Source organism: Symphodus melops, assembly GCF_947650265.1.
Source record: "Symphodus melops genome assembly, chromosome: 8".
Lineage (NCBI taxonomy): Eukaryota > Metazoa > Chordata > Actinopteri > Labriformes > Labridae > Symphodus > Symphodus melops.
In genome coordinates, this window is record NC_136698.1 from 1,088,996 (window position 1) to 1,112,047 (window position 23,052).

The 23,052-nt window shown below is 48.2% G+C and overlaps 1 protein-coding gene and 1 long non-coding RNA gene across 2 annotated transcripts in view; both read right to left on the reverse strand.

The window, feature by feature from the left end:
* Positions 1–22,383, reverse strand: part of LOC306828685 — a 162,220-nt gene extending 139,837 nt beyond the window's left edge. The window contains exon 1 of the long non-coding RNA XR_013779765.1: positions 22,324–22,383. This is a non-coding gene — a long non-coding RNA (uncharacterized lncRNA). The remainder of the gene's footprint in view (positions 1–22,323) is intronic.
* On the reverse strand, positions 5,735–10,184 carry LOC306828672 (uncharacterized protein). The gene is made up of 4 exons (XM_079351217.1): positions 9,772–10,184; positions 8,308–9,439; positions 6,366–7,179; positions 5,735–6,323 (listed from the first exon to the last, which is right to left on the reverse strand). Exons 2-3 carry the CDS (start codon positions 8,657–8,659, stop codon positions 6,917–6,919), a joined length of 615 nt encoding a protein of 204 aa, XP_079207343.1. The 5' UTR covers positions 8,660–9,439; positions 9,772–10,184; the 3' UTR covers positions 5,735–6,323; positions 6,366–6,916.
* Positions 22,384–23,052: the final 669 nt, after the last annotated feature.

Here is a 23,052-nt window from a genome sequence, read left to right on the forward strand (position 1 = left end):
GTGAGCTCTCAGGTCGTTCAGGTCGTTCGGTGTGAACTCTCAGGTCGTTCAGGTCGTTCGGTGTGAACTCTCAGGTCGTTCAGGTCGTTCGGTGTGAACTCTCAGGTCGTTCAGGTCGTTCAGTGTGAACTCTCAGGTCGTTCAGGTCGTTCGGTGTGAGCTCTCAGGTCGTTCAGGTCGTTCAGTGTGAGCTCTCAGGTCGTTCAGGTCGTTCAGGTCGTTCAGTGTGAGCTCTCAGGTCGTTCAGGTCGTTCAGGTCGTTCAGTGTGAGCTCTCAGCAGGTCGTACTTGTTGTTTAAGTGTTTGTCTTCACGTCGTCCTGTGCGTCAGCGAGGAGTCTTCAGGGCTTCGTCCTATTGGCTCTTCACTTTGAAACAGTCAGACAGGATGTGGAGAGGTGGCAGTAAAAGGTTTAATGCTGCATGGTGTAAACAGAAATAACACTTGAAATGATTCACAGTGGCGTGCAGCGTTCTTGTAATTGCAGCGTGCGCTCGCCTCGCTTAAAGAGAGAAACTAAATGAAGTGAACGCATGAATAATAAAAGGAGAGCCGCTGTCTTCACGACCTCTCACATATGCATTTCTTCTTTTTTATGAACACATTATGTGACAATGTGTTGTAATCGTCCTTATAAACTGCTCATTAATACAAACACTGCAGTAACCCACACACACACACACACACACACACGCACACACACACACACAAACGCATGGCTGCCCATGAGACAAGAACGAGCTGCTTAAATTATTTTTACATCGCCTCCGACGGCTGAAACGAAGGCGGTCAAATGACTTGTACCCGAGTCTATCGAGGAGCTTCAGAGGGCATTAAAACTCGGCGATGAGGAGGAGGAGGAGGTCGTAAAAAGCCATGTGGTTTTATAGGCGCTCATAAACAGGCGGCAGGACGGGTTGGGGCGAGCGGTGGGGGGGGGGGGGGGGGCACAGCGATATCTCTTCCATTCTTAAACATAAACCTCGTGCCGAGTCGGTGCACACGGATCAGGACGGACGAGGATTTACAGGCCGGGTCCTCGCAGCTCCTGACGGCGCCGGGTGCACCATCCTGAACGCCTCACGCCTCAACATTACTGTCTTCATCAGCAAAGAGGAAACAGATTGATCTCATCTTCTGATGAAGAGAAAACATAAATCTGTGCACGTCTTAAACGTGGAGGATGATGAGTTGAATTCTTGCGGTGGCTAATCTTCCACTAACAGGGTTAGGGTTAGCGTTAGCGTTAGCTTTAGCATTAGCGTGCAACAGAGAGGAGCTCTTCCACTTTTGTATCCACAGAAATCTAAATCAATAATCCTGTTGGTATTTTCTCCGTCTGTTTGTGCTGCTGTGAGCGTGACGAGTAAATCCTCGGCGGCCCGGAGGCCAGAAGCCTCCCGACTCAGCGCAGTGATTCCAAGGCCAATTAGGCAGCCAGTCAAATAAAAGCGTTATTGACGGCGGCGCTCCCTGACGCTCCGCCTCGCTGAGCCGCCTCCCACAGCGCGCGGCTGAGACCTGAACCCCTCACTGAAGTATTCCCACAACCGCATCTACAGTTTAACACGGCGTACGGATGGGTCACCGCCATGCAGCGTCAAAGAATTAAAGCGCCGCATCCCGGCGGCCTCCCATGAGCCTCTGCTCCTGTTTTATTCATGGCTGTTTGTGTCACCTTCTCCTTTCAGTGAGCAACTTTCATCACCGATTCATCCGTTTAACAGCGGCGCCGCGTGGGACTCCGCAATTGACTTTCAAAACAGGGACAATAAATCTGAGCTCGTCCACGAACACGAACACGCCACAGATCAGAGACATCAGGACGCACACGCGCAAAACATGTCAACGTTTCTCACTGCGAGGAGCTCCGATTAAAAGTCAACCACAGGAAGTCAAAGACAAACAAACCTGTGCAGCTTTCAAAGATCCAGGGAGGAAGAGGAAGAAGACAAGGAGGAAGAGGAGGAGGAAGAAGAGGAAGACAAGGAGGAGGAAGAGGAAGAAGACAAGGAGGAAGAGGAGGAGGAAGAAGAGGAAGACAAGGAGGAGGAAGAGGAGGAGGAAGAGGAAGAAGACAAGGAGGAAGAGGAGGAGGAAGAAGAGGAAGACAAGGAGGAGGAAGAGGAGGAGGAAGAGGAAGAAGACAAGGAGGAAGAGGAGGAGGAAGAAGAGGAAGACAAGGAGGAGGAAGAGGAGGAGGAAGAGGAAGAAGACAAGGAGGAAGAGGAGGAGGAAGAAGAGGAAGACAAGGAGGAGGAAGAGGAGGAGGAAGAGGAAGAAGACAAGGAGGAAGAGGAGGAGGAAGAAGAGGAAGACAAGGAGGAGGAAGAGGAAGAAGACAAGGAGGAAGAGGAGGAGGAAGAAGAGGAAGACAAGGAGGAGGAAGAGGAGGAAGAAGAGGAAGACAAGGAGGAGGGGGAGGAGGAAGAAGGGGAGGAAGAGGAGGAGGAAGGAGAGGAGGAGGAAGAGGAGGAGGAGAAGGAAGACAAGGAGGAGGAAGAAGAAAAGGAGGAAGACAAGGAGGAGGAGGAAGAAGAGGAAGACAAGGAGGAGGAGGAAGAGGAGGAAGAGGAGGAGGAAGGGGAGGAAGAAGAAGACGAAGACGAGGTGGAGGAAGAGGAGGATGAGTAAGAGACAGTGGCGTCTCACTTTGATCAGGTTTCATGAGGTCAAAGGTTAAATTAAAAAGAACTCACTGACTGATTTTTCTCAGAGAGTTCAAACAAGTCTTCCTCATTTCAGGAGTCCAGGACCCGAGTCCGGATCAGTCCGGATCAGTCCGGATTACTTCTGTCCTCCTTCGTCTCTCATGACTTCCTCCCTTCATGATGAGTGTAAATAAGAATCAGTACAGCTGAGCTCCCCGCGTGGACGTTTGGTGACATCATACGCAGGTGAAACAGCTCAATCATTACACAGTTTATTCTCTGCTCTGTAAAATCGCTCGGCCTGCAGAGAGACGTGTGTGAGGAAGTGAGGTCGGGATAAACGCTCGCAGCTGAAGGAGAGAAAATATCAAATCAAAGACAGAAAGACGAGAGCAGCCAGAGGATGTTCTGCCAAGTCACAACTCCACGTGTCCACATGGGAGACACATGTCCACTGGAGCAGACACACACACACACACACACACACACACACACACACACACGCTCAGAAACACACACACTCAAACACACACGCTCAAAAAAAACATGGTCAGAAAAACACACTCAGAAAACACACACACACTCAAATACACACTTAAAAAAACAAACCCTAACCCTAACACACACGCTCAGAAACACACACACTCGGAAAACACACACACACACACACACACACACACACACACACACACACACACACACAGCCTGTCAGTCCGTCTGAAACGACTAAACGAGGCCTTTTAGCACGTTAGCTTGGTGAGCGAGCGCTGCGGTCATCGATCCTCTGGACCGACCACACAGCACGAACAAAGAGCTGATCACAGGCTGTCAGCATGAACACACACACACACACACACACACACACACACACACACACACACTCATCATTACACACACACACACGCTCATAATTACACACGGTGTGTTCAAGCCCTGCAATTACTACTCTGTTTTTCTGCTCCCTCTCTCTCTCTCTCGCTCGCTCGCTCGCTCGCTCGCTCTCATCTTGTTTGATCTCTGTCATTATGGAGCGCAGCAGCGTTTCATCTCCTCCCCGATCACATCGATCGGAGCCGCTCCGCAGAAACACGGACGCTCAGACTGCTCGCAGCTCAATTAAAAACTCTGATGACTATCGACGCCCGCGCGTTCACTCGAGCGTCTGTTTGTGAAAAAAAACGGCGAGAAGAGAAGGACCGTCGTCAGGTGACGTCGCCCCGTTACCATCCTGATCCTGAAGGGGATGAAAACTCGATTAGTGTTAAGCAGAGCGCTGCGGAAAGATTCACACTGTTCCAAACTCTTCTTCACGGCTCTGTGCAGCAACACACACGGGGGCGGAGTCAGCGAGGCGAGGGATCAGGTGATCCCTGAGGTCAGAGCGTGATGCACAAACATGCCCACAGCTCGATCGCAGCCCGCCGTCCGTGACCGAATAAACGACTTATGAACCGTGCGACGGAAACGTAACCAGCAGTGCGTCCATAAAGTGAACGCCACACGGTGAAACACGACGCTGCATTTCTGCGTCTGGGAGAAGAGCGGGTGACAAAGTGGCGTCTCGGCTCAGTTTGCCTCACAGGAGCGCGTGCGTGCTCGCTTTGAGAAGCTGCTTTTCAGACACGTGCACGTTGTGTTCGCTCGTGTTTGATCAGCCTTCGACGAGACAAACATCAGACGACGACTTCCTGTCAGCTCTCGACCAGCAGAACGTCAGCGTGAGCGCGCTCCTTGATCAAAGCCCCCGTGCACAGCGAGCCGATCACGTCTGCTGTTCCGCCTTTACGTCTAATTGCGTCTCTCGTTCCCATAACAGAGGAACAGAGAGTGGCGAGCTACAGGGCTCATCTCGGCGATAAGGAGACGGGAGCGTTATCACAGGCGAGCAGCACGCCGCAGACGAGCAGCCTGTTAGCATGAACTCCTGATTACCTCAACACTCGCCCCACATACATGAAGGTAGAGAGAGAGTGACGAGCAGAGCGCCAGGGATTCATTAGCTAACTGTCATAATTAATGTCGTATGGAGCCCCCCCCCCCCCCCCCCCCCTCAGGGAAAGGTAAGGTGTCGGGTTGGGAAATGTAGGTGGGCTCAGTGTCAGATAATGTTACACATTGATTAGTGCTAGGAGGCCTGTTAGAGCTGTTATATATCACACTGTTTAATCTGTGAACACTGAAGGAGAGGAAGAGGAGGGGAGGAGGAGAGGAAAGAAGGAAGAGGAAGAGGAGGGGAGGAGGAGAGGAAAGAAGGAAGAGGAAGAGGAGAGGAGATGAAGAGGTAGGAAAAGGAGAAAAGAAGAGTAGACGAAGGCGAGGAGAGAAGAAAGGAAGAGGGAAGAGGAGGAGAGAATAAGAGGTGACTAAAGGAATAAAGGATGTAGGTAAAAAGAAGAGAGAACGAGGCTGCAGCTCAACTCGAGGCGACCCTGCTCATTGGTCTCCTGCAGACGTGATGTCACACCCACAGTATCTACAGACCTGAAAACAAAGTCATCCGACCAGCAGAGAGCCGGCTTCCCTCCTACATGAGTCAACGTCAGCACGCTCTGCTTCAGCTCTGACCTCTGACCTCTGATCGTGGTTGTTTTAATTGCTGAGGACGGGCGTCAGCTCCACCTTTAGGAGATGGTAGCGGTGGCGTGCAGCTGGCTCGAGGTGGATCCTCCTGATTAGACCAACGGAGGGTTTTTATTGCAGCATGTTTGCTTCAATCAAACACGAGCACAGAACCAGCGTCTGCTGACAGAACATCTAACGGGCCTCAAGTCCGGACTCCTTTAGTCCCTCCAGGAGATCCAGCCTCCACGGTGAGAGGAGAAAGACGCTGCAGGCCGCCGCGGTCAAACGGAGCGCTCTCACTGACTCACTGCATTATATATGACTTCATCTGAATCTGCCAGTGATCCTTCATCAAATCACTTCCTGGTAGAGAATAAAAAAAACAACAACATCTGCTGAAACAACAGAGCGGGGCGGGCGAGTGTCAGCGGCGATGGAGGCGTTCCTCCCTGCTGCTGGGACACACAGCTCCATCGCTGCCGCTCCTGCTGATTTGTGACTGCAGGAATGTGGCATGTCAGCTCGCCAGCCAATCAATTATTCAGGACAGACACAACCTTGTGTGGCTGATGGATGCACGAGTGGCTCAGCTCCCTCACACACAATGACTGAAAGTATCAGCAGGACAATATTTACCCCGTAGCGGACGTCAGTTACGCAGCAGGGCCGAACACACGTCCATAAAACAGACAGACGATTACAGAGAGCCGAGAGGCGGCGGAGGAAGGAGAGGAGAGAACGTTGCTCTGACCTATTTAGCAAAGGAAGAGCCGTAAACAGATCACGAGTCAGTCTGACAGTGGAGGCTAAAACTGAGCTAACCACCGCCGACCCTGTAAAAACGCCCATCAAAGCTTTTAAAGTGGAGCAGCCTGCTTCGGAGGGCTTTTATATTTTGGGCTCGAGTCCTCGATGTCCGCCTGTTTGTGCTCAGTCCCTGAATAAATCATCAAACATGCAGCTGCACTGAGCACACACACACACACACACACACACACACACTCTAAATCACAGGATGCAGGAAGACAGCAGTGTGAGTGCACGCTGGATCACATGGAGCTGCATGTCTGAGTGTGTGTGAGAGCTGCACAGTCCACAGGAGAGTCGCTCCTGGTTCTGCTCCCAGTCCATCAGAAAACACAACACACACACACACACACACTCCACTGCAATAATCATGTCTGAAGATGTCCTGATCTTATTTTTTATTTTTTTTAAATTTGCATTGTAATAATAATTTATTGGACCATGTGCACTAACATGTCCATCCCTATCTGCACTGTGTGCATGAGAGTGTTCACACAGTTTATACAGACCTGCAGCTTTAAGTTACTGACTGATGATTTTCTTCTGCTCCATCTGTGAGATGAATAAAGGATCATCGTATCTGATCATATCTTAGCTTCATTCTCCAAAACTGAATTCTTTTATTTCTAGAGCTGACGAGTTTGAGCCGTCCACATCATTATTCTAAAACTTAATGATTCCCTTTCACTGAGTTCATGTGCCTGGAAAAACAAAGACGCCACGCCATCTCGAGAGGAAGCCAGCGCCAACGGCTACGAAGGAGTGGAGGAGGTAATCATGGCGGACAGGAGACATCAGCCGTCCAAAGTTCACACGACGACAGCTCACCGTGCAGCGCGTGTGTGACGCTGTGTGGCATTTAATATCAGGAGCGCCACGTAACGCCGTCCCTAACGTTAGCATAGCATGTGCAGACTGGGCTTTACAGCAGACGCTTCATCTAACTCAGGTAAAAGCACAAATATTTGATACAGGAGGAGCAGATAAAGAATGGTGTTGCTGGGTAGCAGGTAGCACAGTGGCAGCGAGCGCGTCACACGGGCGGCCCGGGTTCGACTCCGGCCTGTAGCCCATTTCACGCTACGTCTACCCCCTCTCTCTCCCCGATTTCCAAAGCTATCCACTTTCTCTCCGTCTCTCCAAATAAAGGCATAAAAACCTGAAAATAAATAATAATAATAAAATAAAAAAAAGAATGTTGTTGCTAGGCAGAATCAGCAACGGCAAATATCAAATATTTAATTCCTTCTTGTTCCAATTATTTCCAACCTTGGTCGCGTTAACGCTGAGAGTGAGACTTCGTTGGACGTTTGAGCAGGACAACGAATCAAACTTTGTCGAACAGCTGACTTCTTCTGTCCAATCAAAACCCTCTCCTCTGACTCAGCACTTAGCTAACAGAAACACACACGCTGCATTATTTACCATTGTACCAGGCTCTGTATACAGGGAAGTTGTCGACCAATGACAGGCCAGGTGTTCCTTTCTTAAAGCTGTGAGCTTCAGGCTGATAACTTAAACCCCAGACAAGCTAAAAAACAAACTTTGTGCAGGAAGAACTCCAAAGACAAACCTTTAACTAGTTCAGTTTCTTTTTTGAGTTGCGTCTCTTTTGATGCTCGCTGCATTGAGAAATAAATGGAATCACTCTCGGAAACACACATTGAAAGCAGAAGTCATGGTGTCATTTTTCAGACTCGACAACAAACTCTGCAAAGCACCGAGAGAGCACGAAGCGACGTCTTCAGGAGGACTGTTTCTGCAAGGTCACCCAAGGACTCCTGAAGGCTCTCTATGGGGGGAACAGGTCGAGGCAAAGGTCAACAAGGACGCCACCTCCGACCTTTCCTCCACCGAAAGTGTCGGAACAGAAATGCTGCTGAATGAGTTTTCCAAGTCCAGGGTGTGCAGGACCTCTGTGAATGTTTCTGTGATATTCAAACAGAAATCAAGTCTATCTGGTGGATTTGGACTTATTGACATCCTGTGCTTGCTCTGGATCGAGACACAGTCTGGGGCCTCCAAAACAACATCTGGGATCCTTGAAGCACAGACGACCACGAACCCTACACTTCTCATTTTGAGCTGACAATATTCAGATCCACAATGAACGTTCATGCTGGACCCAGATCCAGAACCAGAACACAAAATGGCACACTTTGAAGCTTAGAGATTTACTGACGACAGGCGGCGTTCCTGATCCCTGCATGTGAATGTTTGATCACACACAGCTGATAATGCACCACAAACATCCACACAGCCCTCACCCTGTTAACACAGCACTCACCTGAAGCAGCAGCTGCTCCAGGAGACTGAGGCCCCACGGCGTCCTGCGTCCCCCCGGGGGTCGGAGGGACAGGCCTGGGCCAGGATTTAGCCGCAGGTGGGCTGACTCTCACCACGCCGACGTACTCCACAAAAGTCCCTGGGAAGTCTCCGGTCTCCTTGCTCCTCTCGTTGGTGCCGTGCAGCCAGCCTTTGGGGCTCCGCTCGTCCCCGTCCTGATAATCCACGCCCGGCCCGGCCATCAGCGAGGCCTTGGTGACGGTGAGAAGGTCGCCCAGCTGGAGGCTGATGTCATCACCACGCTCACGCTTGTACTCAAAGAGCGCCCTGTACTGGAAACTCTCAGAAGCCATGGCATGAACAGGGGTTCATATGTCGCTTGGGCTCGCTGGAGACTTACGAAATGTCTTGAAAAATATCAAACTGACCTTTGCGGGTTATAAAAGTCCTGAGGAGAAACTTTCAGTCTGAACCTGGGAAACCTGTGTGAGCGCCTGAGATTCGCTGTGTCGTGCCGCCTTGGATGACACCGATAAAAATCTGATCCCTGAGGTGAAATCTGACACCTTTGTAGTCCGCAAAGCGCCTGAAGAGCAGGTCCAACCTCCTTAATCTGAAAACAGAACAAGTCCTCTGAGTGCAATGAAACTGAACGAACAGTGAGCTGGTCTTTGCAGATTGGATTGAATATCCGGGGAAGTTCACGAAAATCCACTCAATGAATCTCCTGCAGCAGCAGCTCTGTGGTCTGAGGCCTGCAGGTAGTCTGAGATGTGAGCGGATCCAAGCAGCCACCACACTGTGCCTGTGATGGGAGGAGAACAAGAAGAGGAGGTGGAGGGGGGGCGGCTGGGTCGGCACAGCTCTGCAGGACGGGGCGACCTTCACACGTACCCCAAAGCTTCCGCAGGTTCTGACGACGTTAACGAGAATGTATCCGAATCCGAAAACTGAGTGTAGCCGACTCACACACACGCGCACACACACGCACACACACACACCTGAGGAAATCCACTGCAGTGCAGAATTTGGCTTCTTACTGGGAGCGCCCCAGTGTGCACTCTTCTGTATGAAATCTGCTGCTTCTCCTTTTTCGTCTGCAGCCTCGTCGTGCAGACAGACAAACCTGCAAACTTTAAAGAAAGGAAGAAGGTCAGCGACACACACACTCATCATCATCACTAATGATGATGTGAATCCAACATTTGATCAAGTCAGTCTAAACACTAAAGGCAGTTTAAGTAAATACATGATGATAATCAATCATGAAAATGTCCCTTGTCCCTCCACTTCTGCATACACACACTTAAAACACATACTGAAAACACACACACACACACACTCACAGACGATCAGTTCCAACAAGCGTGACGAGGCGAAATGAACTTCAGACAGCGTGTCTGACTGAACTCGCCCTGCCTCAGTCTGCCCTGACTGTCTGCCAGCCAACACGACACAAACTCACCGTCCCAGCCGCCCGCACGAGCCCCGGATCTCCACGGACGCCTCTGCGCTCCAACTGTCCGTTTCCACACGACCTGAACCCCGCAAAGCGAGCCCAGACATCCGTGAAGCCCCCCGTCAGGATGGCGTGGCTGGTCCCGCAAACAGGCAGCCTCAGCTCGATGCTGTAGTAAGCGGCAGTGCTGATGTCAGTAAACCCCTCCTCCCCCCCTGCCTCCCCCTCCTCCTGCCGTCTGAGAATTATGCCAGCCAGTGGCGGAGACGGGACGGGTCGGTGTGGCGCACCGCCGCTGCAGCACCGCTTGAGATGCTCTCAGATCCTCATGCTGTTGTCATCACGTTGAGTTGTTGAAGTTCACGCACTCCACAGGATGCGTGAGAGTATCAGACGTTCAGAGAGGAGATGAATTTTGGAACAACTCTCTGTGACCTGGACCTGCAGGAGCTGCGTGCATCTCTGCGCATGGGGGGAGGTTTAATTTAAGGAAAATGAAAGCAGAACATGCACGGCTGAAAGTGCAGGAGGGGAATGATGAGAGAGCAGCGCAGTCTGGTTGGCGTCTACAGCGCACACACTGATGACGCAGCAGCAGACAGCGGCAGACTGCTGCGTCATCAGGTGCGCACATCACCAGTCTGGAGTCGCAGAGGACATTCAGGTACAGAGTGTACAGGAAGGAGGGGAGGAGAGGGAGACAGAGGAGGAGAGTCTGTAATCTCACCTGAGACTGAGTAACAACAACAAAAAAGACAATAAATAAGCATTAGGACAACATGACAACTACTTTTTATCGATTATTATAATTCTGTTGTGCAGGAATTAAAAAATAATTCAAGGAGAACAATTTGCTGTGTATTATATGTTGGATCTTCACTTGTTGGTTTTGTTTAAGGTCATATTTTGCCTCTTTACTTTACAGAAGCCCAAAGCGGTCAAACATCTGTACGTATATGTTTAACTTTGCTTTCCCCACATTTTGGCTCTTTTTCTGACAATCTAACTTTATTTATACCGAGCTCTGCAACACTGAGGTAAGATAAACATGAAAAGCTGTGTGCAAATCCTTTCCCACGGTTTTCTGTGCAAATCTGACCTCATCAGTTAACACATGAATGGGCACAGATTATAAACCTTTGGGTCGGGCCTTCCTGTGCTTGCTGTGTGATACTGAGAATTTAGAACCCAGGGATCGTGTGGAAAACTGGGTGAAGTTTAGAAGCTGAGCTCCAGGTGTGAACGTAAACAGATCTTGAATCTCCCTCTTAATGCTTTCACACCTTTTTCATCCTTCAACACTGTGTGTGAGTAAATTCAGTTTATTCTTGTTTTCTGTCTTTGGTTATGATGGATGAAGAGGCAGAATGCGTCAAACTCAAAGGTGACAGGATGGTCCACTCTTCACCGTCTCTCATCAGTAACATCTCTGTTCATCTCTCGATTATGTGACATTATGTGCGTCACGCTGCCTTGTATGCAAATGTGAAGCGACAGAAATCAATAAAGCACTTGCTGAGCTCCGGAGGAGATCTAATCAGGATCATGCAGGCGTTTAGTCATGCTTGTGTCTCGGTGTCAGACGGGGATGATCGTCGTCTTTGTGTCTCTCTAGCGGTTTACTGACGAGCGTCTTTGTCTTATCTCTCGTAGCCACGGGCCAATCAGAGGAGACGAGAGGAGAGCGTGGCTCTCCAGAGGAGACGGAGGCTCGTTGTCCCAGATTAAACATGTCACAAGATACAGGCGTCATGCACCTCTGTCACAGCAGGAGTCTGCAATTACTCTCACATGCAAACAGAGTGTGCATGAGTGTGTGTGTGTGTGTGCATCAGTGTGTGTGTGTGTGTGCAGGGCAGTGTTCCCATGGAAGCAGGAGCGAGTGTGTGCTGTCAGGACAGAGTACACAGCATGGCACTCTAATCACTGTTTGCCCTCACTCACGGCTCACTGCTTCTTTGCATGCAGAGATCCTTCATTTATGCCACATTAGATTATTATTGAAAAACTTGAACTCCTGTTGGGAAACCATCCTCCGAGAACCCAGACCAGACTTAAAACATCCAACCTGTAGCCACCATGACTCCCCCGCCTGTTATTACACTGATCCAATGTAAGGTGGAGCAATCCAACATGGCGACCACCATCGTTGGCAGCTCTTCAGAAATCAGGGGGTGACATCACGGAGACTGCCGATCAGGTCAACCTCCCTCCTCAGTGAGGCCAGCAGCCGCTCAGGGATCCTGTAACTTCATCTCCGCACCTTCTCTCACAACAATGTCACGTTCAACAATATTTGTATATGTATTTGATGTGAGACGATGAAAAACATGTTTAAATGTATAAATCGTCCATGTGTGTTTATTTTTTGGTTGAAAATACAATGTTTGAAGTCATTTGTCCGTGAGTTATTCTCAAGGTTTATCAGAAGTTATTCACTGACTTGTTGCTAGTCATGCTAAGCTAACATGAACTCATGCCTTTTAAATTGTCAAAATCTCGAGTCTCGAGTCATCAAAGTAGAATCTGAGTCCCCAAAAGCTGAGTGTCTGAACTATTGTAATAAAGTTCGTCTGTCCTGTGTTCAGCTGTCATGTGGTTAACCTTCAGTCCTTCTGTTAGCATGTAGCTACAGTATTTATTAAAAGTATCAGTATGTAATTAAGTGGCTATGTGTAGCGTTAGCATTAGCCTGGTTGTTATGTTTTATGTAATGCGTCTGAGGTAGCATAGCATTAGCATGTAGCATAGCGTTAGCATTATCAATATTAGCATTCTTTTTATGATATATCTGCAGTACGCCAGCATCGATCATTTAGTTAGTCGTTTGTATTTTTTTGATATAAACCTGGATGACGGTAAAGTGTGCATTTCTTTTTGTCTTGTTGTTTGAACTCTTTATTCAGTGAGATGAATAAATCAAAGAACAACAAACCACCTGACTCAGTCATCACTGAATGGAGTTAAAACTGTCCAACGACGTACATTAAACATGTAGGCTTCACTTCTCCACTGAAGCACATCAGTTATATTCATTTAGAATAATTCTTCACTTTAAAGATCAGAGAAGCTGTAAATGTGTTGTAATGCTAAGTATGTATGTTTTCCTCCGTCTGCCTCGACCTCTTTCTGCTAAATTATCGATTTAACAACTGTCAAAATAAAAGTTTCTGTGAGGCATGCATTCATTTTTAGCAACGTCAGCCACCGGAAACACTGATCATGATTTTACCCTGCACTGTTTAACAGAAGAAGCTGCACCTTATGAGGACTCTTTATAAGGATTATAACTTGCTGAATTATCTGATTTTTTTAAAGCGTGACAGTCCCTGAAATGAAGTTGCTGGCAGCTTTTTCTGCTGCATCTCTTTCTCTCTGCCTCCCTCGCTTTTCTCTTCCAGCCGTGTGGAAACATAAAACTAAGATCAAGATCAACTATCATCACCGTGAAACCTCACATTCTCTCTCTGAGCGTGTTTGAGATGTTTCAGTGACCCCTCCCGCCCCGCTGTGACCCCTGTTTTGATCCCGTCTACATGCGGATGCCTGTCCTCATCAGTGTGTGCGACCTTGCCTCAGCACGGGCTTAGCAGCTTTAACGACATTCCTCCACACACGCATCGATGCCCTGCAGACACACACAGACACAAACTCACCTCCTTCCTCTAACCCTCCTCCGTGCTGCGTGTTAGGACGTGCTCCAGTGAGCACCAGGGGTCAAGAGCTCATTGGTGGCCCAGCAGCGTTTCCTCCATCATGAGCTCGCTCGGCACGTCGCTCCTCTGCCACGCCTGGAGAAACCCGCCAGATAAGCGCTCGCTGTGTTGTCAATTCAATTACTCCTCATATTACTGCGGGGAACATTTGTTTTCCTTATCGCAGGCAAACATGCGTTTTGAAATGGCAGAGAGTTGGAAGAAGGTGCAGGGCGGACGTCTGCAAACAGAAACACCTGGTTTATAGAGCGACCCGAGGTCACAGAACGAGCCGAGCAGCAGCACCAGGACGGGGTTTGTAATCTGTGAGATTGTAGCTGAAGGCTGCGAGGGCGGCGAGGGATTAGTCACATATTAGTCACATATAGATGTTTACCATACATCGACGTAAACACGGCAAACTTAAATTAAAGTGGAGTGGAGACACAGGACAAAAGACAAACAAACATGCATTTTACTCAAAAGATAAACGCGGCAACACGTGACTTATGTCCCGGAATTTTGAAGAAATCTGGGAGTAAAATTCTCATCAAGAAATGTCGCCGCCGTTTTCCACCAGTAAGGATCCAGGTAGCCCGACTTTGAGCGGCTCGCACTGATTTTCCTTCAGGAGCTGGATATGTGATATAAGACACATTTATGTGTACATTGGGGAAGGAATGTTTTCCCAGACTGGCCAAATGTCTCAAACCATCCCCGGACTAAAAGGTGGGAGCTGATGTCATTATTTTCTCTGACCAGCAGGTGGCAGCAGTCTCGTCAGAAGATATTGCACGATAACTGTAAACTATCGCAAATGTGGAAAAATCTTTTCTCAAATGTTGAGGAACAATACAACAAGGCAACACCAGACTGGTAAAGTCTTTACTGACACTTCCTGTTAGGCCCGGCTCACACTGCGGGATAGTCGGGAGGCTTTAAGGTCCAGAGGCTTCGAGGCTTCGAGGCTGCTCTGAAGAGTCACAGATCAAATCTTAACCCGGATTTAAAATCTGGACGATGGTCGAGTGTGACCAGATAGACAGGTAGATACTTTATTGATCCTGCGAGAGACGAGAGAGGACAATAAGAGGACGACCGGCTGCAGGATGCAAAGCTTCACAACTGTCACGCATGAAGTTACAATCCCATAAATAGTCGCGCTAATCTTCGTAGGAATCCGGAAGCGTGTCATTTCTCACATCACGTTCGAGATGATACAACTGAAGAACGACTGAAACAAAAACTGACGTTCACTCAGAGCTGGACTCCTGAGAGCGTCGACGTGCACACACTCCTCGTGCACGTGATTTCTGCATGAAACACCAGATCAGAGCGACAGGTGAGCGTCTCCTCCTGTCACCGCCGCTGCCAGGTGACCCACTTCCACGCCGTGATTGAAGTATCTGGAGGCGCAGGATGTATAGCTCTGCTGTCACACACACGGGGGAAACTGATTCTTTCCACGTATGAACATATACGTCTCTTTGATATTTCATTTAAAATATGCAGCAGCTTTTTCTTCGCTCCCACGGGCGTGAAAGCGCTCGCTACACCTGGTCGCCGACGTCGGATCTCAATTTTGAAGGGGAAGCACCGGTCTCTGGGGAACATCGAGCGTGAGAGGAGCGTTCAAGTGGAAAAATGAGTGACAAGTGCTGCTTGAAATTGGCACCCACTCCCAACCAGAATCACAATTTCCTCCCCAAATCCCTCAACATCCGGCGTGTCGCTCATCACCTCCTGAAAACAGCGTCAGTGCGAAGGATTGTGCAGAGCGTGATCGTCCTCTGATTCATCACAGAGCGGGACGTTTGAAGAGCAGGAGGTGGAGAGAAGAACAGACGGAGGACATGAAAGGAGTTTTCCCCCCTCTCTCACTTTTCTGAATTTAAATGATTGTTCATGTTGTATTTGAAAAAAGTGAAACAAACACCTGAACTGCTCGTGTGTTACCATCTCGATCATGTGGTGTGTTTGTTCGTTGTGACGCCTTTTTGTCAGGGCCAAAAAAAACGCACTTGAACACACCGCAAAGATTCCAGCCGACGGACCAATCAGCACGCACGCTGGGCTCACGTGTGACAGGAGTTTATTTCTCCATGCCAGCAGGCGGCCAGAAGACCATTTTGTGACACCGCTGTCGCACGCCACTCGTGATGCTGCGTCGGTTTCTTCTGATCAGGAATCATTTCTGATAACCAGATGAAAATGGCGCAGGCGTTGTCAGCTGGGTGTTTGAGGTGAAAAAGAAAAGGAGAGGCGACAAACACGAAGAAAACCGCTTTCCTGAACCCGAGTCGAGACACGAGTCGATATTCTGTTGTAATATAATAAATAAACCCAGAGCTCATGTTCTTCTCTCTCTTTCTCCAACAGCTGTTTCAGGATGTCTCGGCTTGTTTATTATGCGTAGAGCTTCAAACTGTGAAAGTATCAATAAGTGATCAAGAAAACAAGTGAACGTCACCGTTATTCATGAAGTCATCCTCGTTATGAGGACAAAAGGGAAACGTTGGATGAGTATCCAAACGTAATCCTAGGCCTCATGCCTCCATTTAAATGTGTTTCTGTGTGTGTGTGTGTGTGTGTGTGTGTGTGTGTGTGTGTGTGTGAGTACCGTTGACTCACACAGAGGAGAGATCGTGTCAACGTGATGGAAGGAAACATTTCTCTCAACATAACATGATCTCAACATGACACCCTGCCCTTATTAAAATCTATTACAGTGACACTCATCAAAGGTGCCCAACACACACACACACACACACACACACACACACACACACACACACACACACAGAGTCTGATAATGAATATCAAAGAGTCACATAATCATTAATACGCAGAATGAGCCAAGGATGTAATTAGAGCTTCAATGAAAGGACCAATCAGAGAGCTGCTCTCTTCCTGTGTGATCATGAAGGAAACCTGCTGTGTTGAAGCTTCTCTGACAACAATGCAGCAGCCAGTATGTCCTCCTTCTAACTTTAGATTCTGCTCCTGAATGCTCTGGATCTGATTGGACCAGAGAAGGTAGGCGGGGCTTTGAAGGCCGTTTTGGACGCCCCTGGGTTTGCCAGATATGAGAGCAGTTATCAGGTGAACAGGTGTTGCAGCGATGGAAGCGGGCAGTGGAACTGCTTCAGATAGAAGTGATTGTACCCGAGCTAAAAAGCCTCTGCATGTTTCTAATAAGCTCCAGCAGCAGAAAGCTGCTCAAACTAGGATCAATGTTGGAGATGAAACATGGAGAGAGGTTAGAACGCAGAAAGCTTTACAGACCCATGCAGAGCTGGCTAAACACTGAAGCTACAGTGTCCACCACATGCAGAGCTGGCTAAACACTGAAGCTACAGTGTCCACCACATGCAGAGCTGGCTAAACACTGAAGCTACAGTGTCTACCACATGCAGAGCTGGCTAAACACTGAAGCTACAGTGTCCACCACATGCAGAGCTGGCTAAACACTGAAGCTACAGTGTCCACCACATGCAGAGCTGGCTAAACACTGAAGCTACAGTGTCCACTACATGCAGAGCTGGCTAAACACTGAAGCTACAGTGTCCACCACATGCAGAGCTGGCTAAACACTGAAGCTACAGTGTCCACCACATGCAGAGCTGGCTAAACACTGAAGCTACAGTGTCCACCACATGCAGAGCTGGCTAAACACTGAAGCTACAGTGTCCACCACATGCAGAGCTGGCTAAACACTGAAGCTACAGCGTCCACCACATGCAGAGCTGGCTAAACACTGAAGATACAGTGTCCACCACATGCAGAGCTGGCTAAACACTGAAGCTACAGTGTCCGCTCTACAGAGGAGGAGGAGGAGAGACAATATATCTCATAATTTTGTTATTTTCTTAATTTCATGTCCTGTCCTGCTTCCTTTCCTTTGATCACTTCCTTCCTGCTTTGTATCCTTAAAGTCTTTGTTCCTCGTCTCCATCTTGTTCTTTACATTTACATTGTGTTGTCTTATACTCATATCCTGTTATGTTCTTATTCTATATAACCACAATATCTCTACCTGCCCTGTCGAATCAGTGTTTCTAATAAACCCACCCACACACACACACACACACACACACACACACACACACACACACACACACACAGTCCTTTCCTCTCACTGCACAGACCTGTCAGAGCGCTTGACCTTAATTTCCGTCTCTCATAGAGAAGGGTAAACAAGAGGAGAATGCATTAATGTCTGGAATATCTTGCGTTAATGGAGCTGGATAATTTACATTCCTGCCACATGCGTCGCAGAGTAAACACTGGCTACATATGGAACACAAAGATAACAGGGATGCACTTAGAGAGAGAGAGAGAAGCAGCCGCGCCGATGCTCTTATCTCGGCACAAAGTGACGGGGAAAAGGCTCGAGGCAACTTGAAAAGTGTTTGGGGGCTCGGAGCGGCGAGGCGTCTATGCGATGTAATTAGAGGAAGAAAAACACATTTGGTATGTACACACCATCCATATTTCACACAGTCTCTCTCTTCACTTGAAATAGTATGAAATTAGCTGTGACACGGGGAGCTCTCTCTCTCTCTATATGAACGTCCCCCGCGGCGGTTAATCTGACAGGTGACACCGCGGAAAGTTCATTAAAACTTTATGTTGCGATGGAGCTGTTAGCGGCACCCTCTTTCTTTACATTCAGCCTCGCCCTCCGGCGGCGTGTGCTTGTGAACGTTGTCGGAGCACACGGGGAAATAAAACAGCAGCGTTGTCTCGATTAAAGGTCTGCGTGAAATACATCCATTAAGGAAATTTAAATTCATGCCACATTAAACTTCTGCTCCTCTCCCTTCACACACTCTGCATTTCTTCTCGTCTTCATCTGCCAATAAAGAAAATGTTCGGACACCAGGGGGATTGACACGATCGCCGTCCGCTGGTGTTTCAGCAGGTTTTTAGAAGGCAGGTAGCGAGTTAGCGTTGAGGCTAAATGTGTCAGAACCATTGACTGTCAGCTGCTTCTTCCTGCAGGGGGCGCTGGAGTTTCTTCAGCTGCAGCCGCCATGTTGGAAATGCTGTCTCAGCCTAACTTCTAAAATCTAAACGGAGCTGTTTAAAAAAAAAAAAATCACCCAGCGTGCAGTGTGAGCCAATCGAGACGCGAGCTAACCAGACGTTTTTTTAAAGATGTAAAAACATTCTCGATGCTTCTGCAGCCAGCCTCTAGTGGACACTCCATGAACTTCTGCGTCGGCTTCATTTTTAAGACCAGAGGTTACCAAACAGTCAGAACACACGAGCTGCTGATCCCTCAACCTCTTGATTTCTCTCGTGGCGTGATACTGTGACGCCACGCATCGGCTCTCTGCAGAAACGTATCAGCTCCCGACGGACCGAACGGACGAGGCCGGGATGATCTCCTCTTTTAGGTCCGTTTTCAGCAGCATGCCTCTCAGAGGTGGAGTCTACCTGCAGGGGAACATGCCAGTACACACACACACACACACACACACACACACACACACACACACACACGACCACACAGAGAGGATAAATGTATATGCACACATTAGAAGTGGAATTATCCGGCAGATGAAGGAGGTCGGGGTGTACTCAGCTCGGCCTCCCTCATCATTTGCTTTCAGCTCGTTTTAGTGACGCTTCACTGGCCGTGCATTAAAAGACAATTAAATATAAATCAAATCTAAAATGAGTTGGCCTAATAAAGACGCCGGCTCTCCTCCTGTGAATCCACTTTCACTCGTCCTTTTTCTGCCTCCCCTGACGATGAATATATCAACGCTGACACGTGTCAACTGTGATACATTCAGTGTCTGCAGATGAAAAAAGAAAAGCACGAATATAACACAATATGACTTCAATATATTATTCAATGAGGACATAAAGGATTTGATTAAAGTGAAATGGGAAATGTCATGCATAAATGTATGCATGCAAACACAAACATTTACATGTGAATGAGACATAAACTTATATCTGTGGATTAAATCTCACGTGCAATAAGCTCTGTGCTCAACAGGAAACAGGCTCTCCTGATGACTTTAACCGATAACCCGACGCGTCCACGCGCTGATGTCGAAGACGTGAGGCCCCTCCAATTTTCACAGATTCTGTGCACGCCACGATCCGTCAGCGCCGCGTGTGTGCTCTGTTGGACGGCACACGCCATGAGCGCAGAAAAACTGGCAACAAGTTGCGTTGTCTCTCTGAGGAGGATTTGTAGTTCATTCTTTGATGATGGAAAATACAATCATTACTCTGTATATTGTGTTTTATTTTGAAATTGCTCGGGCGCTCTGTGTGTTTCCTTGTCTTACTTCCTGTCTGGGTTTTTACACATCAAGTTTAGATGCTATTTCTGATTCTCTTCTTCCCGACTGCTCAGAGCTTTATTTGACTTCATGTGTCTGAACTGGTTCCGCCTCGGGCTCCAGCTCTCTTTACCTTTCTGTCATGTTGCCACAGAAATGTAGAATCTGCACACAGAGATCTGGATTTACTGGAAGGGAAGTGTTTGGATTTCTACGTTTTGAGTGGACGTCATGGATCCGACCTTTTTCTTCTTGAGGAAAGACAAAAGAGAAAGTCTGTTTGTTTTTCGGCTATTAACTCCAAAGTTTAAAAGTCGCTGTAGAAACTTCTAGTCAGCTGATAAACGTTTGTTATGGACCAAATGTTCCACTGACAAGCGAAGTGATCTGGTTCTTCTGACGCCTCACCGCCACCAGCGGACCCGATGTCAGATTTGCCGCCTATGGATCGTGTCTTGCACCCGCGTCCTCTTTTAAAAAAACATGTAAAAAGTGAAAAGTAACCGGGCGGTATCGGTCATACAGCGACTGTTTTGAAAAGACGGTTGTCATGGAGACAGTAAGGACGTGCATTAAAAGGACAAACACTCTCATGGCTGCAGCACTCAGAGGCAGAGTCTTACAATAGGACACTTTTGGACTTTTAGAGCTGGCATTGAACCTCCCACCACAGAGCCACAGCCGCCTGCACTCAGCTTCTACCACCCTTTGTTTTGTACCCAGCAGCATGTAATCTTCTCGGCTTCACTCACACATTTAGGCTTCTGTAAAGCCATGAAGGGAACGTTTCTCTCTCTCTCATGTGAAGTTTTCCACGGAGACCAAAAGCTTCTCTTTCATGCACAAATGATATAGATGTCAGAAAGCGCCCGCAGCCTTTTAATGTATAGAGAGCCTGTGATGTAGAGAGAAGTCGGGCATCATAAAGACATGTCTCTGACTCACTGTCAGGATGAAAGCGCCCTGCTTGGTGTGAATTCTCCCACATTACGCCCTCCTCGTCTGTTTGTCTTTCCCCTCGGCTCTCGGTGACTTTCCTCTCTTCCCTTTCTCGTCCTCTCGTCCCTCGAGGGTCTCCTCTCTCTCTCTTTTACTTTCTCACTAACAAGGCGCAGACTTCAGCTGAGACAGCTGTGCGTTCAGCTTTTATGAGCACTGTTTGAAAAGTGGAGGTTGTTCATTCTCTGCTCGCAGACGCACAGCAGGAGGCAGCGGTCGGATTCTGCAGAGAATCGGAGCAGACAGATCGGATCCGGGCTGCAGCCGAATGATGTTCCTGAAATTGATTTGATTGGTGCTGTTGTCAGCGTGCATTAGTGTTGTTTGGAGACTTTTATAGAGGAGGAAACGTGCACTTCATATCTGCCTGTATCGGTCGCTTAACCTTCTGCTCTTCCTTTGTGAGCAAACATTCAGGTGTGCACGATTCTCGACGTGAGAGGAATTCCTCCCTCCTCTTTTCTGTTGACGTTGAAAGGTAAAGCGTGAGCTTCGCTCGCTGCAGAAGGTAGAGGCAGGGATTGGCGTATCACATGCACGCCAAATTGCAATTTGCCATATGCATGGCACGTCATTTGAAAGTGTAATGTCGTGTTATTTGTACGCAGACTGTGAGAGCAGCTTGTTGGTATTAAACTATGTATGAATTCATGCAACCTCGAAAAAAACCTCGTTCGTGGGTTTAACAAAAAAACAAGTTTACAATGAAAGTGACAACAGTGAACAGTTATTTGGATGAGTGGAAGAAAGACGAACATATCAAGGTGGAGAGATGTGCTGGACACGTGTCAGCCTGTTGCATGCTGACGTGTTTGTCTTTTGTTTGTGAGCTAAACGGGTCAAAACAGGAAGAAGGTCAAACAGTCACCAGCTGAAAGGAGGCGTGTGACCTCGGAGGAGTCGGACGCCGGAATCTCCCTCTGCGCTCGTTCACTGCGTGACGAGGACAGTAGAACAATGAGACAGATGTGCACTTAACTGTGCAGCGGACCTGCATGTAATGGCTGCCTCTGGACTCACCTGAGAGAGAGAGAGAGAGAGAGAGAGAGAGAGAGAGAGAGAGAGAGAGAGAGAGAGAGAGAGAGGAAAACACAATCATATACTGGAGTGCAAAACAAACATGATGAGGATCTGTAGCAGCAGAGAGGCTCTCTAAGAGTCTGAGAGCAGATTCATCACAGGTAGCTCAGGGGAGCAGAGGTCTGCACGCTCTCTCTCTCTCTCTCTCTCTCTCTCTCTCTCTCTCTGTGAGTGAGTCTCTTTGTCCTCCGCGGCTCGCTCTGACACAAAGAGAAGACGAGTGACTGCACCTTCTCCCCTCACATTCAGCCTTTTTATGCCGCCTGCGCCGCGAACCCCGAACAAAGGAGGCATCCGCTGTTATTGTTAAAGCTCATTTTATCAACGCGTCGACGGGTACTCTGGATTTTTAGTGTTTGCACATTACAAACACATTCAGACAGCAGCGATAACACCCACAGTGTGCATGAATATGATCACCGAGATGTCAGAAGAAGAAGAGGACCCTAATAACAAACCACTCGAGGACTCGCATAAACATGCATTATCACACTGACTGTGTGTGTGTGTGTGTGTGTGTGTGTGTGTGTGTGTGTGTGCAGACAAAGCATCATCTCAGCACTGCAACAATAAAGCAACAATGAAATCTGCAGACACGGTGAGGAGAGAGAGAGAGAGAGAGGGGCGAGTGCATACAGAGACGTCAGGATAAAAATGATTGAGTGCAGGAAAGCTTGAAGCACAAATTCTCCTCATGAAGACGTCATCGTTGTAAACTCATAAACGACCGAGCGCTGCATTTCTGCCGCCTGTGAAGCACAGAAAAAAAAAAAGACTTGTTAGATTTTCCTCAATCTCAGCATGCAGCGTTTTTTATTGTTCCATTTGCATTAGGTACGGAACCTCGGGAAGCACTCAAATCGCATTAGAGCGCTCGGAAATGAAATCAGAGGCCACATATTGATGTTTCCCCCCCGAAGCAATTAATTCTGATTTATGGCGTTATTGGGTGAGAGAGCTGAGCGACAAACTCAGCACACTCAGCCATAAATAATGCTCAGGCGTCACTCCTGCACCGTTACACGCTCTCACGTCATGTAAATGAAGTTTGGCTTCAATTTGAGAAGATTGGAGAAATTAAAGTGACACTGCAGCAGTTATCAGGTTTACAAATGACGGCATTAAGCGGATATAAATAAGGGAGATTTCACAACTTCTTTCGTCATTTAATCATCTGAAAAAAGTCAAGTTTGATTTGATACGTTTCA